The sequence below is a fragment of the Rhinopithecus roxellana genome, chromosome 10, assembly GCF_007565055.1.
Source record: "Rhinopithecus roxellana isolate Shanxi Qingling chromosome 10, ASM756505v1, whole genome shotgun sequence".
Taxonomy (NCBI): domain Eukaryota; kingdom Metazoa; phylum Chordata; class Mammalia; order Primates; family Cercopithecidae; genus Rhinopithecus; species Rhinopithecus roxellana.
This window is the reverse complement of record NC_044558.1, coordinates 59730917-59744474: the sequence shown is the minus strand read 5'-3', so window position 1 is coordinate 59744474 and position 13558 is coordinate 59730917. Positions and strand designations below refer to the sequence as shown.

Below are 13558 nucleotides of genomic sequence, written 5' to 3'. Positions count from 1 at the left end.
AACACAGGGCTAGCAGCAGGGTTTTAACAGGTAGGGCCTTAGGTTAGCTGAGAATGGTCAGAGGGGTGGGTTTTAAGGAAGAATACGGGTGTTGTTACGGCCAGGCCAGGCTTGACTAAGGAAAATGCCATGAAGAAGCTAGTTTCTTGTTTGTTTGTTTGTTTTTTTGAGACAGAATCTCACTCGGTCACCCAGGCTAGAATGCAAGGCTCACCGCAACCTCTGCCTCCCCGGCTCAAGCGATTCTTGTGCGTCAGCCTCCCAAGTAGCTGGGATTACAGGTGCATGCCACCACGTTTGGCTAACTTTTGTATTTTTAGTGGAGGCTGGGTTTTGCCATGTTGGCCAGGCTGGTCTTGAACTCCTGACCTCAAGTGATCTGCCCGCCTCAGCTTCTCAAAGTGCTGGGATTACAGTTGTGAGTCATTGGTGCCTGGCTGAAGCTAGTTTCTTGAGCCTTCCTAACACTTCTCCCTCTTCTCCACCACCTCCCTTCCCTAGTTCTCCCCTCATCCCTGAACCCAGACCTACTCTCTGGGCACAGCCTGTGTCTCCCTCCTGCTGCATCTCCCACTCCCTGGGAGTAACTCTTGGCTGACTGCACCTGGGAAGTGCTATGCTATTTGGGGGCAGGTGGAGCCTTCTTGACACAGCTGGGCACCTTGGTTGGGCTACATCATATGATTGGGCTGGGGAGCTGTTGGGTGATACCACAGACAGTATGAGGGATACTGGGATCCACGTTTGGATGTTTAATGCAACCAAGAATAAGGCTAGGGTTAGGCTCCATGACTCCCTGTGGCTTACCGGACCTACCAAAGCCTCTCTCAATTGGGCCCCAACCCACTCTTCTGCAGGGCTGAGTTACCCAGTAGGCATAGTAGGTGCAGTGCCCAGGGCCCATAGAAATGTTTTAGCTTCTTTTAAAACCGGAGTAGCCGGGCTCGGTGGCTCAAGCCTGTAATCCCAGCACTTTGGGAGGCCGAGACGGGCGGATCACGAGGTCAGGAGATCGAGACCATCCTGGCTAACACAGTGAAACCCCGTCTCTACTACAAAAATACAAAAAAAAAAAAAAAAAAAAAAAAAAAAAAAAAAAAAAAATAAAACCGGAGTAAATAAAGAAAATACAATCAACCTGGATTACATTCATCTTTATACCAACATAGTCATAACATTAATTTTTTTTTGAATGGAGCAAGAGCCCCATGAAGGCGAAAGTGCCTAGGGCCCCTGAAATTCACAATCTAACTCTGATCTTCCAGCTTCTACACCCATCACTCCCTCACCCCAATGTCCTCTGGGTTTCTCAGACCCACTGGGGCCACATGTCCTCTGTGGCTTTGCTCCTGCCAGGCTGCTGCCTGTGACATCTCTGCTTATTGAGCCCTTCCCATCTGAGGACTCATCTTCCGAGGTCTTAGGTCAAACATTGCCATCTTTGTGAGGCCTTACCTGATTCCCTAAGTGGAAGGAATTGCTCCAACTCCTCCAGCACCTCTTGGAGCATCTCCAGGCTTGCCATGATTTGCTTACATTTAGCGTGTGAGTTCCACGGGGACAGGACCTCGTTTCATGTCTCACGTCTCCACGTGCTTGACACAATACACAGGCTAGATTTAGGTCCAGAGAATGTTTAGGGACACGAGACAGTGACTGTAACAGAACTTTTCAGTTGTATGTGGTTCTTCATAGCCCAAATCAACTAATTTGGCTAAGGGACAACACAGGTAAGAGGAACACAACGAGTTTCCTTGACCAATGCCAGAAAACCTTTATTTCCACTGAGATCTCTCATCCAATTCTCTTCTTTCCTGGAACTTTTTCCCTTCCCTACTCCAGGTCATACCCTGGCCACTCTCTCCTCTCCTTTTGGCTGGCCTACCCAAGAATATCTCCCCTATAGGGTCCAGAAGGCTCTCAGGGATGTGGGAGGCCTCCTGCAGGGTTGAGTTGCATGGGAACAAGAGACAACTGTGGTCCCATAGCACCCTCATTTGGTGAAATCCTGCTACTGACAGTCCAAAGAAGCCTTCCCAGATGAAACTCTAGTCCTCTGCACAGCCATGCTCTTCTTCCAGCAAAAGAGCCATGTGCAGTCTGGTCTGCTCCCCATGGGGCCTTGATGTAGACCCAGCAGTGGATCAGCCTTCCAGACACGCTCAACTCTGCACACTCTTCCTCCTGCCTCAGGCTTTCCAGGACCCTCCCGTGCCTTATCAGAGTCCTTACCCTCAGGGCTACTGATACCTTGTTGGGTGACCTTGGACAGATTCACTTATCTGGACTCAGTTTCATAATATGAAAATGATAGGGTTGGGCTACATGATTTTCACGTTGTGCTTCCAGACCTTTAGAAGTTAGGGGCTGGAAGGCGTTGCCTGTCCCTCTCTTAATTTCCATGCTACTTTGTTTTTTTAATCTACGTTTTATATGGGGCTTAGAAAAAAGGGTTCTGGGACAAACTTGAGAATCACTGGCTCTAGGAGCTTTCTTTTAACACTAACATCCCAGGATTCCTAAGTGTGCTGTCTTCACAGTAGCTACCTGGCTCTGTTTTTCTTTTTTTTTGGAGATGGAGTTTTGCTCTTGTTGCCTAGGCTGGAGTGCAGTGGCGCGATCTTGCCTCACTGCAACCTCCGCCTCCCTGATTCAAGCAATTCTCCTGCCTTAGCCTCCCGAGTAACTGGGATTACAGGTGTATGCCACCATGCCCGGCTAATTTTTATATTTTTAGTAGAGATGGGGTTTCACCATGTTGGCCAGGCTGGTCTCGAATTCCTGACCTCAGGTTATCCACCTGGCTCGGCCTCCCAGAGTGTTGAGATTATAGGCATGAGCCACTGCGCCTGGCCCTGGCTCTGTTTTCCTATGCTCTGTGGAGGCCAGCCAGCTAGAAATGATCAGAATGGAGGAAGAGGGAACAAGAAGGCTGGTGGCAAGTGGTCTAGTGTTCTTGTGGTGCAGTGGAAGGAGCCCTGGCTCAGCATTGAAGAACAAACCTCAGTCTTGGCTCCAGCCATCTGCTAGCTATGGGACTACAGACAAGCCCCTTTACCTGTGTCTCAGTTTTCGTATCTGTAAAATGGGCACAGTGGTTTCTGTCCTTTCTCACAGGATTATTGTACAGATAAAGTAAGATAAAGGACACCTGTCAGGGAGATATCTGTAAATAGTTTACAGACTTTGGGTAATATTAGCAAGGGAGGGTCTCTCAGACCTCTGATCCATCTGTTAGAATATATATATATATATATATATATATATATATTTTTTTTTTTTTTTTTTGAGACGGAGTTTTGCTCTTGTTGCCCAGGCTGGGGTGAAATGGTGCGGTCTTGGCTCACAGCAACCTCTGCCTCCTGGGTTCAAGTGATTCTCCTGCCTCAGCCTCCCAAGTAGCTGGGACTGCAGGTGTGTGCCATCATGCCCAGCTAATTTTTGTACTTTTAGTAGAGATGGGGTTTCACCACGTAGTCCAGGCTGGTCTCAATCTTCTGACCTCAGGTGATCCACCTGCCTTGGCCTCCCAAAGTGCTAGGATTACAGGTGTGAGCCACTGTGCCCAGCCAGAAAATACCATTTCACTGGACTCTGCAGGTACTTTGGATGATCAAGGAATCAGGACATGGCTGTAGAAGTACTTTTCTTTTCTTCTTCTTCTGTAGAAGTACTTTTCTTTTCTTCTTCTTCTTCTTTTTTTTTTTTTTTTTTTTTTTTTTTGAGATAGAGTCTCACCTGTTGCCCAGGCTGGAGTGCAGTGACACAATCAAGGCTCACTGTAGCTTCAACCTCTGGGGCGCAAACAATCCTCCCACCCCAGCCTTCTGAGTAGCTGCTACTACAGGCGTAAGCCACCATGCCCAGCTATTTTTCTTTTTTGGTGAGGGGGCAGGGGTGGGCATAGAGATGGGATCCTCACTATGTTGCTCAGGCTGGTCTTGAACTCCTGGGCTCAAGCCATTTTCCCACCTTGTCTTCCCAAAGTGCTAGAATTTCAGGCATGAGCCACCGTGCCCAGCCTGAAGTACTTTTCTTGAGCTCAGCATTGCTGCCCTGAACCTTCCCCCAGCTACCTTCCCTACTTTGGAAGCCTCTGTTTCTAGAACAGGAAAACCCTAGGCTAAATATATGTCCTAATGGTTTCTTCCGTTGGTGTGAAGGAAAGAAAATGGGCCCAATGTTGTTGCAAGGAGTAGGAAGGTCCTGCCTTGCCACCCAGTGGGTTTAGAAATCCATCTTTACGGCCTCCCAAGAAGCTGGTGATCAGGTTCCCAGACATCAGCAATCCTGTTTCCTGAGGAGCTTGTGGGGGCTCTCTCCAGGGATGATCTGGGTCCTAGACAAAGAGCCACAACTGTTGGGGGTCACTGGGATTACAGGGGGCCATGGCTGGCTTTTTGTCCTGGGATGTCAGGCAGGTACCAGATCCTGAGTTCCTGATGAGCTGATCCTAAAAGATGACAGAGCAAAGGGTCAATCTGGGCCACAAACCTCTAACAGTGCTACCGGGGACAATGCGATGGGGTACAATTGATAAAAGGCCAAGGGAACCCCATAAGGCACAAAGAAGACACTTTTCCATTCCTTTCCTGACCTCTCATGAGACACATTTCTGAGTTCCCATCTCTATCTGGTACCAAATCCCCATCCCCAGCTTCAGCCTGAGTGGATGAAATGGTGAAAGACAAGATCGTGGGCTGACAGAAAAATGCTTTCAGGGCCTCCCCCACCCCCAGATGGCCAGGCTCAGACCCAGGGCCACTGCTCCACCTCCAGTTTCCTGCCTTGGATTATGTTTAGGCTGCTCCCTTCCCTGCAGCCTCCAGGTTAGGTTCCTCTTTCCTAAGCTGGAGTGAAGTAGGGAGGATCACTCGGGTTGCTGACTTGAGCTCAGCATGGTGGCGGTTACATGGCATATCCTAGAGCAGTGTGGTATAATGGAAAGAGCCCGTGCTTTCAAGTCAGACCCATCTGGGGCTGAATCCCAGGCCTGACATTTACTAGTGGTGGGTCTTGGGCCAGTCACAGACATGCTGGGCTTCCTCCAGCTCCAGCTCATCTGTAGAAACAGTGACTATTCCTGCTTGGAAAGAGCCTCTGAAAGATTAACTGGACCCAGGTATGTGAGTGCCTAGCTTTGAGCCTAGGACACAGAGGACAAGCAGGAACTATGAATGATTCTTCACCTTCTTCTAATTGGGTTCAGCCTAAAAATGCTTCAACCATGGCAGAGCTAGCCATGAACCATAACCTCTCACCCCATTTTTACATTAGTCATCACCAAATACCCTTTAAGCTCCAAGAACCCTGCCTGTTGCCACGCCCACACTCACCTACCTTCTACATTGCTCTACTCCACCCCATGGCGTTTCAGGAAGGAAATTAAGAAAATATAGATGGGCAGATGTGGCCTCAAGTTCTTTTTTTATTTTTTATTTTTCCCAAGATGGAGTCTCGCTCTGTCACCCAGGCTGGAGTGCAATGGCATGATCTCGGCTCACTGCAACCTCCGCCTCCTGGGTTCAGACAATTCTCCTGCCTCAGCCTCCTGAGTAGCTGGGATTACAGGCACTGGCCACCACGTCTAGCTAATTTTGTATTATTAGTAGAGATGGGGTTTCACCATGTTGGCCAGGTGGTCTCGGACTCCTGACCTTGTGATCTACCCGCCTTGGCCTCTCAAAGTGCTGAGATTACAGGAGTGAGCCACTGCACTCGGCCTCAAGTTCTTGATTTTGAGCTTTCTGGATACCAACTCACCTGGGTCAATTCCCATTCCTCGTCCTTGGGGACCTGGCTATTCTTGCCAGTGAAGTGGCAGCTCCCGAGGCCCAGGGCACCCTTGCTGACATGTAGACACAGCTGTTTTGCAATGTTGTGGCGAAGGTCCCTCTGAGTTGTGTACTCAAAGTACTGGAAATCAAGACAAGAGAAGCAGGGGGAGAGTTCGCCCCCAGCCTTCCAAAGCCACCTGCCCTGAGCTGTCAACCATGCATGGTCTCCTGGGGAAGAGAGTGAATGTGAGGCCATGCCAAGACTTTACTCATTTATGTGCTGCCTCCAGGATTGTTACCGTATCAGGGTTATACTGGAATTATATATATATAAAATTCTTTTTTATGAGATGGGGTCTTTCTGTGTTGCCCAAGCTGGTCTCAAACTCCTGAGCTCAAGTGATCTTCCCACCTTGGCCTCCCAAAGTGTTGGGATTACAGGTGTGAGCCACTGTGCCCAACCAATATATTTTCTTTCTCTCTCACTTTTTTTTTTTTTTTTTTTTTTTTTTTGAGGCAAGGTCTTGCTCTGTTGCTTAGGCTAGAGTATAGCGGCATGATCACAGCTCACTGCAACCTTGAATTCCTTTGTTCAAGTGATCTTCCCACATCAGCTTCCTGAGTAGCTGAGACTGCAGGGGTGTGGCACCACACCTGGCTAATTTTTAAAAAATTTTTTATAGAGATGGGGTGTCTTGCTATGTTGCCCAGACAGGTCTCAAACTCTTAGGCTCAAGTGATCCACCTGCCTCACCCTCCCAAAGTGCTGGGATTACAGATGTGAGCTATTGTGCCTAATCACATTTCCTTTAAATTAGATTAAAATTAAATTTAACTTAGCCTCATTTTAAGTAACATCTGTGAAATCATGTGATATGCTTGTTCTATTTTTGCTAATAAATAACTATTAAAATAAAAAATGTTCTTCAGTGTACCACCAGAAATCATCTTGCAGGCCAGTGGTACAGGAAACTGCTCTAGAATGACTGTCTTCACCTGTATATGCCAGCGGGCTTGTTCAGCGGCCCACACCACTCCTTTCCCCACTCTGGCTCTGTTTTTAGTGCCTCTCTCTTACTAGTGCTGGGCACCTAGTTTTGGGGTCACTGCAAGGTGGTAGGATCAGAGTGGTAGCTTCTGGGCAGAAGATGCATTGAAGATAGAAGTTGAGTGTAGGTGATGGGATGTGCTCGAAAATTTTCCATCCTCACCCCTAAATATCCCCCAGCAGCTAGCCTTCTTCAGCAAGCCTCCTCTGATGAACAACCCTCCCTCCCATCCCCTTCTCACACCCAGCACCAATGCCTCGTTCTCTCTGGATGTCCCTTATTCAGACCTTGTGTGTGTTATGCCTTCTCCTCCGAGTGGAAGCTTCCTGAGGGCAGGGATCATATCTCCTCCCTCCCATTCCTCAGTAAAGGACTCTTTTTTTTTTTTTTTTTTTGAGACGGAGTCTCGCTCTGTCCCCCAGGCTGGAGTGCAGTGGCCGGATCTCAGCTCACTGCAAGCTCCGCCTCCCGGGTTTACGCCATTCTCTCACCTCAGCCTCCCAAGTAGCTGGGACTACAGGCGCCTGCCATCTCGCCCCGCTAATTTTTTTTTTTTTTTTTTGTATTTTTTTAGTAGAGACGGGGTTTCACCGGGTTAGCCAGGATGGTCTCGATCTCCTGACCTCGTGATCCGCCCGTCTCGGCCTCCCAAAGTACTGGGATTACAGGCTTGAGCCACCGTGCCCGGCCTAGTAAAGGACTCTTTAGGGTGGAGAAGGGGAGCTGGTGAGGAGAGGAAATGCTCCGGAGATGGGTGGGCTGCATACCTGGTTGCCGCCAAGGCCGTGGCAAGAGTACATGATGAGGGGCTTCCCCCCACGGTTGTTCTCACCCACATCCAGGCATTGGTTGGTGCCGAGGTTCTTGATCTGCAGAAGGGTGAGCAGAGAGGGGAAGCAGGATGACACAGTCAGGAGGTTCCTCCTGTGTGGTATGGGGCCCCACTGGAACAAATTCCAGTCAACTGCAACAAATTTGCATGGCTGGATTTCCCCTATCATTTCTCTCCTCTGTGCATTAACCCACATGCCTGGAGCTAACAGCAAAGTGAGCTGCAGAGCCCCAGAGGCTGGAAAGGGCAGGACTGAACCCCTCTGTGGGGCAGGCAGGGAACCTCCCACACAGGCAGGTTGGTGTTCAAGACTTACGGCACCATAGAAGGTGGGCGTCAGGTCAGGAACAAACATCTCTGGGTAGACATTGTGCAGGTACCAGGAAAAGCTGTGACAGTGCAGTTGTTCCCTCAGCTGCAGTCGTTCCGAAATGTCACCGAAGGATTTCTGTCAACCAAGCCAGCCCCCTAAGGATCAGTTCCACCAGTTGTTTTTTTTTTTTTTTTTTTTCAAGAGGGAGTCTCGCCGGGCGCGGTGGCTCAAGCCTGTAATCCCAGCACTTTCGGAGGCCGAGACGGGCGGATCACGAGGTCAGGAGATTGAGACCATCCTGGCTAACCAGGTGAAACCCTGTCTCTACTAAAAAATACAAAAAAAACAAAAACAAAAACAAAAACAAAACTAGCCGGGCGAGGTGGCGGGCGCCTGTAGTCCCAGCTACTCCGGAGGCTGAGGCAGGAGAATGGCGTAAACCCGGGAGGCGGAGCTTGCAGTGAGCTGAGATCCGGCCACTGCACTCCAGCCCGGGCGACAGAGCCAGACTCCGTCTCAAAAAAAAATAAAAAATAAAAAAAAATAAGAGGGAGTCTCACTCTGTCACCCAGGCTGGAGTGCAGTGGCGCGATTTCGGCTCACTGCAACCTTCCCCTCCTGGGTTCAAGTGATTCACCTGCCTCAGCCTCCCGAGTAGCTGGGACTACAGTCGCATCCCACCATGCCCGGTTAATTTTTTTATTTTTAGTAGAGATGGGGTTTCACCATGTTGGCCAGGCTGGTCTCAAACCCCCTAACCTTAGGTGATCTGCCTGCCTCAGCCTCCCAAAGTGCTGGGATTACAGGCGTGAGCCACCACACCCAGCCAGTTCCACCAGTCTTTGACCTTCCTGTCTGGACTGAAGTAGTGCAGATAGCATGAAGCAACTGGGACTACTGTCTCTCATGCTCATTCCCACTCAGGACCTGTTGAAGCTACTGTCCCAGCCTCACATCCAATCCCAAACACCCCGCCTTAGCTTTGGAGTCCCCTGCTTATCGGTCCATCTCTTGTGACTCCCCAGACAATTATGTCCCACTCCCCAATGCCGAGGCTCTCAGAGTCATTCCTCCTGTAAGAGGCTCTTCCCCTAAATCTCTTTTCCTTCCCTTCCCCTCCGAAGGGATGCAGAGACTCTATGCGTAGGGACAACATTCTCTAGCTTTTAAAAGCTATGTGCCCTGTGGCCTTCTCCTGGGCTGTAGCTCACAGGGCCCTGAGGGTGAAGGGAGGCACCAAATGGTAGAGATGAGGTGGGCCCCAGCCATTAGGCCCATGAACAGGGTCTGGGGGCCATACTTCTCTTCATTTAAACTTCTCTGAGGACCATTTCTTCTCACCTCTTGGGCCATCTTTGCTGCCTGCAGATTTCTCCTATAGAAAATCTTCTTGTAGCTGTCCATCCAGACCTCCGCCAGGCGCACTTGATTGCGAGCAATGACACTAGTACCCTTGGGGAAGGTGTGGGGGCTCTTGGTCCGAAACACATGGCCTACGACAGAGCAGGGGATGATCTCCAGCTGGCCCCCACACTGCCATACCTGATGTAAGAGGAGACAGGACGAGGCCTTCAGCGGGCTAGGTGGGACAGTCTCCCCACAAGCAGCTCTATTCTATTCCCAGGGCACCAGATCCCAGGTCCAAGAACTTGGGCAAATGCTGCTCTCTCTCCCTGGAAAAAAGGATACTGACCAGGCTTCCTCCTAGGCCATGACTATACAATCTCAGGCTTTCTGATGTTGGTTCACTCTGACTTAAGCACAGGGAGACTGCAGAGTCCTGTGTTTACCAGGGCCCACTTTAGGGAAAAGCCTGCTGGTTAATTTTTGTTACCTATGCCTGTATACCTACTCTGAGCTCTGATCACTTGGCTTTTTGACCTGGAAATGTGAGTTTATTAGCTCGCTCAGGTGATAAAAACCAGAGCATCAGTGTGTTAATTAATAGCAAGGATAGTTGGCTGCTAGGTGGCCAGTGGTAGTCACCTGGGCCCTTAGCACACTGGCTGCCTAGGAGAGTGAACAGAGGTCACAGGCTCACGGAGGAGCCTAGGATTGGGCTGCTGGGAGTTGGGGTGACTGGCAGGTGACCCTTTTCTATGCTGGTGGGCTGGCTGAAGACATCCCTCCCACTCGTTTCTCTCTTGGGTTTTAGATGAGAAGGTATGGTGTTATTCAGTTTAGTGTGGCAGCAACAGAAATACATCATCATTATAGTAACAGCAGGCATCCATTATGTGCTTAATACTCATCCGGCACCATGAGAGGTGACTTCATGAATTAGCTCATCTACTTACTAATTAGTTTTCCATGGCATGGAGATTTGTGTAGATTTCATGGAGAGGCAATCCTTTCTTCCTGACCTAATCCTGATTTGCCTAATTCCTGGAATCTCTCAGGTTCTGGGGTCCACCAGAGTTAGGGCCACCATCTTCTCTAACTGTTATGAAGGGCTTATTGAGCATAGGGAGAGAAACTTCAAAGGTTACCAGGGCATATGTCCTTTGAACTGGGAAAGGGAGCCTGATTTTTCCAGAAAAAGGATGATGACTGGTTACTGATCTGTTTTTTTTTTCTAGCCCTAGTTGTGAACATACTAACCTGTTTCTATCTTCACCCTAACCCTTTCCCACAGACATCGCAAAAAAGTCCCCAGTTTCCAGATGTCCAGTCCTCATTACCCCTATTTTTCCTTCCCTCTGAGAAGCTGTGCCTAGTAGTTTGTTTTGAGCTGTCCAAGCTGATTGCCCAAGCCCTATTGCCATGGACAGGGGGAGCAGAAAAGAGGCAGAGCCACCTTGGGAAGTAGCCACCCTTTCCAGTTCAGTTCCAGATGGGATGTCCCTGATGCCACCACTGCCTGAGAAATATGTCTCAAGCTGTCCCCTGGGATGCTGTGGTTCCCGCCGAAGCCCTCTTCACTCTCACCCGGAAGGACATTTCCACGTTCTCCCCTCCCCAGATCTCCATCTGATTATCATAGGTACCGATGTGCTCAAAGTAGGACTTGGAGATGGAGAAGAGGCCACCAGCAAACGTCGGGGATCTGGAGAGACACAGGGAGAAGCATGTGCATCTTCTGGGAGAGGAGGAGCGGAGCCTGGTGGGGAAAGCTGTTTGTGGACTCCCCTCCTAACCTACCTGCCCCCTCCTATCCTCTTTCTCAGGACGTGCAGCCGCTGGTCCACTAACTCACTCATCATTTAGCTTTTACTATGTCCTCTTCCCCTTCTAGGACCAGGTCAAGGAAATATGTAATTATCCTCTAAAAGGCACTCATTCATTCGTTCAACCTAGGATGCATGTAACACTGGCCAGCAGGGCCCGTGCTACATGATGGACACACAGAACAGGGAAAGATCCCATTCCCCAGAGCTCAGTCTAGTCACAGAGGTTAAAGCTATCATTAGTTACTTTTTGGCAGCAAAGTGCCTGGAGCCTAGGAGATACTCAACTTTCAGAAGCTGTGTGAAATTGTTTTTGAACATAGGCAAGATTCAAACCATGAATTAATGAATGAATGAATATTATCAGCTGGGCTGACTCCATTCTGTTTCAGGGGCCCTGCCCTTCAGGGACTATTAAGCCATAGTTTTAGTAGGTGCCTATCCCTGGTGATTTATACTGCATGAGAAACTGTAGATTTGGGGAGAAGTTGCCAGTTGCTTTTAACAGAGAAAGCTGATAAGCGGTGCTCTGGGAAACAGTGGAAAGTCAGGTGAGATCAAGCTCAATTTGGGCTATAGGGAACATTTAGAAGGTTATAAAAAGATTCTGGCTTTTAGACACAGGCAGGGAGGTGTGGACTCAAGATGAGATAAATTGACAAAAACATCTAATTCCTAGAATTTAGATACCAGGTTGCTTCTAAGAGGGACTGGGCTAAGCGTTAGGGTATCCAAGCAGACCCGGGGAAGTATACGCAAGATGGAATGCGGGGGTGGGGGCTGGGGAGACAGGGCAGGAGCACAATCATCAGCTGTTGGCTTCTGTGTCTGGGCCAGCCTGGCATGGGTAGGGCTTTGCTGCCCTCAGTGGGTGGCTTCATGTGGTACAACCAAGCAGAAAGATACGGAAACCCCTGTAACCCCGGAACCTATCCAGGTGCCTTACACACAGCTGGGGCTCAATCCCTGTTCATTCAGCTGATCCATCGAGGTGACTACCCAGGAATGTGACCCTGGTGTTACCCTGTGGTTGCTCTTGTCTCCCTGAAGTTGGCTACTGCAGCCACTTTCTGGAAGGAATTTCAGTTGGGAAACCCTCATGCTCAGGCTGGCTTCCTATCACTTTGGAAGAGGCTTCGGCCTCTCCCAGGGTTCTTAAACCAGCCCAAGTAGCACCCTGAGAAGCTCAGAGAGTGCTGGAGCTGCAGAGCAGCACCTGGAAGCTAACCTGCTTCCTCCCCCACAGGCCCTGAGTCTTGTCTTTGAGAGGCCTCCCAGACCGAGAAGTCACTGATGGATTAGTTATGAGAACAAACCCTGCATGGGAAGCTTCACTGTAAATTCACGACCACAGGCAACCTCTAGTAAACACCCTGTATGTCCTGGCCTACCCCTAGGGTCCTCTGACTCTCCTCTTAGGCTCTGGTTGGTTTGAGATGGGAGGCCAGGAGGGGACTGTCAGCAGTCCTCCTGGGGTGGGGGCACTACGTGAAGAGCCTCGGCAAGCCATGCATGCTACCAGGGCATGTGGGCCAAGAAGCATATTCATTCCTCAAACACTGGAGCTTTGTCTTCCAGTTGTATGGCCCTTGGACATTGAAGCCTGCGACGTCAGTGATGGGTGGGGGCCAGGTACCCTCTTTCTGACTGTGCCGCTGCGTGCCTAGTCACTGGCGTGGGGGTGGGGATCTGTTGCTGTGAACACCAAACAAAAGGCAGCTATGAAACAAGCATTGGGTCAGTGAGAAGTTCAAATTTCTTTTCTCTCTTTTGCCTTTTTCTTTCCTTCTCTCCTAGTGGAGACAGAGCAGCTGGCTGTTCAGGATCCGCGGGATTTCTCCCTGTGGCATTCACCTGAGTTCCTTTCTACTGGGACTCTGAGCAGGGTTTTTTTTTTTCCTTTTCTTTTTCTTTTTTAAGAGATGGGTCTTGCTATGCTGCCCAGGATGTTCTTAAACTCCTGGGCTCAAGCAATCCACCTAATCCCCCTCAGCCTCTCATCTAGCTGGGATTACAGGTGTGGGCCACTGTGCCTGGCATGGACAGCATTTTTTAGGGTTCTGGGCACGTGGAGAGGAAGAAGCACTAATCCTTTCCTCCTTTCAAACCTTCCCTCTTATCTCTGGCTACTGTATCTCCAACCTCTGCTTCCCTCCGTCCCGGATGTATGTTCAGTTGACCCTGAAGTATCCTGGCCAGTCTAAGATAACAATGACACAAATAATCCCAAACCACTGGCTACACTAAAAGTCACTAAAAAGTGACTAAAAGTCACTCCTCAACTCAGTTTGTCTGAGACAACTGTTAAAATAAACTTACAGTCTCCAATAACACCAACAGGCAGTCTGGAAAGGGGAGGACGGCGTGGGTGTAAGAGGGGAAGGTGAGCCCAGTGGGCATTAAACAGTGGGTTGACTTCC

At 49.6% G+C, this 13558-nt stretch overlaps 1 protein-coding gene across 6 annotated transcripts in view; it reads right to left on the bottom strand.

Moving 5' to 3' along the window:
• Window positions 1–3455: 3455 nt before the first annotated feature.
• GALNT6 (polypeptide N-acetylgalactosaminyltransferase 6) overlaps window positions 3456–13558 on the bottom strand; it is a 39805-nt gene continuing 29702 nt past the window's right edge. For all 6 annotated transcript variants that reach the window (XM_030939022.1, XM_030939024.1, XM_030939025.1 and 3 more), the window contains 6 exons: window positions 10900–11017; window positions 9313–9513; window positions 7975–8106; window positions 7594–7695; window positions 5764–5916; window positions 3456–4453 (listed from right to left, as the gene is read on the bottom strand). In XM_030939022.1, the coding sequence (XP_030794882.1) occupies window positions 4340–4453; window positions 5764–5916; window positions 7594–7695; window positions 7975–8106; window positions 9313–9513; window positions 10900–11017 (820 nt within the window). In that variant the 3' untranslated portion in view covers window positions 3456–4339. The remainder of the gene's footprint in view (window positions 4454–5763; window positions 5917–7593; window positions 7696–7974; window positions 8107–9312; window positions 9514–10899; window positions 11018–13558) is intronic.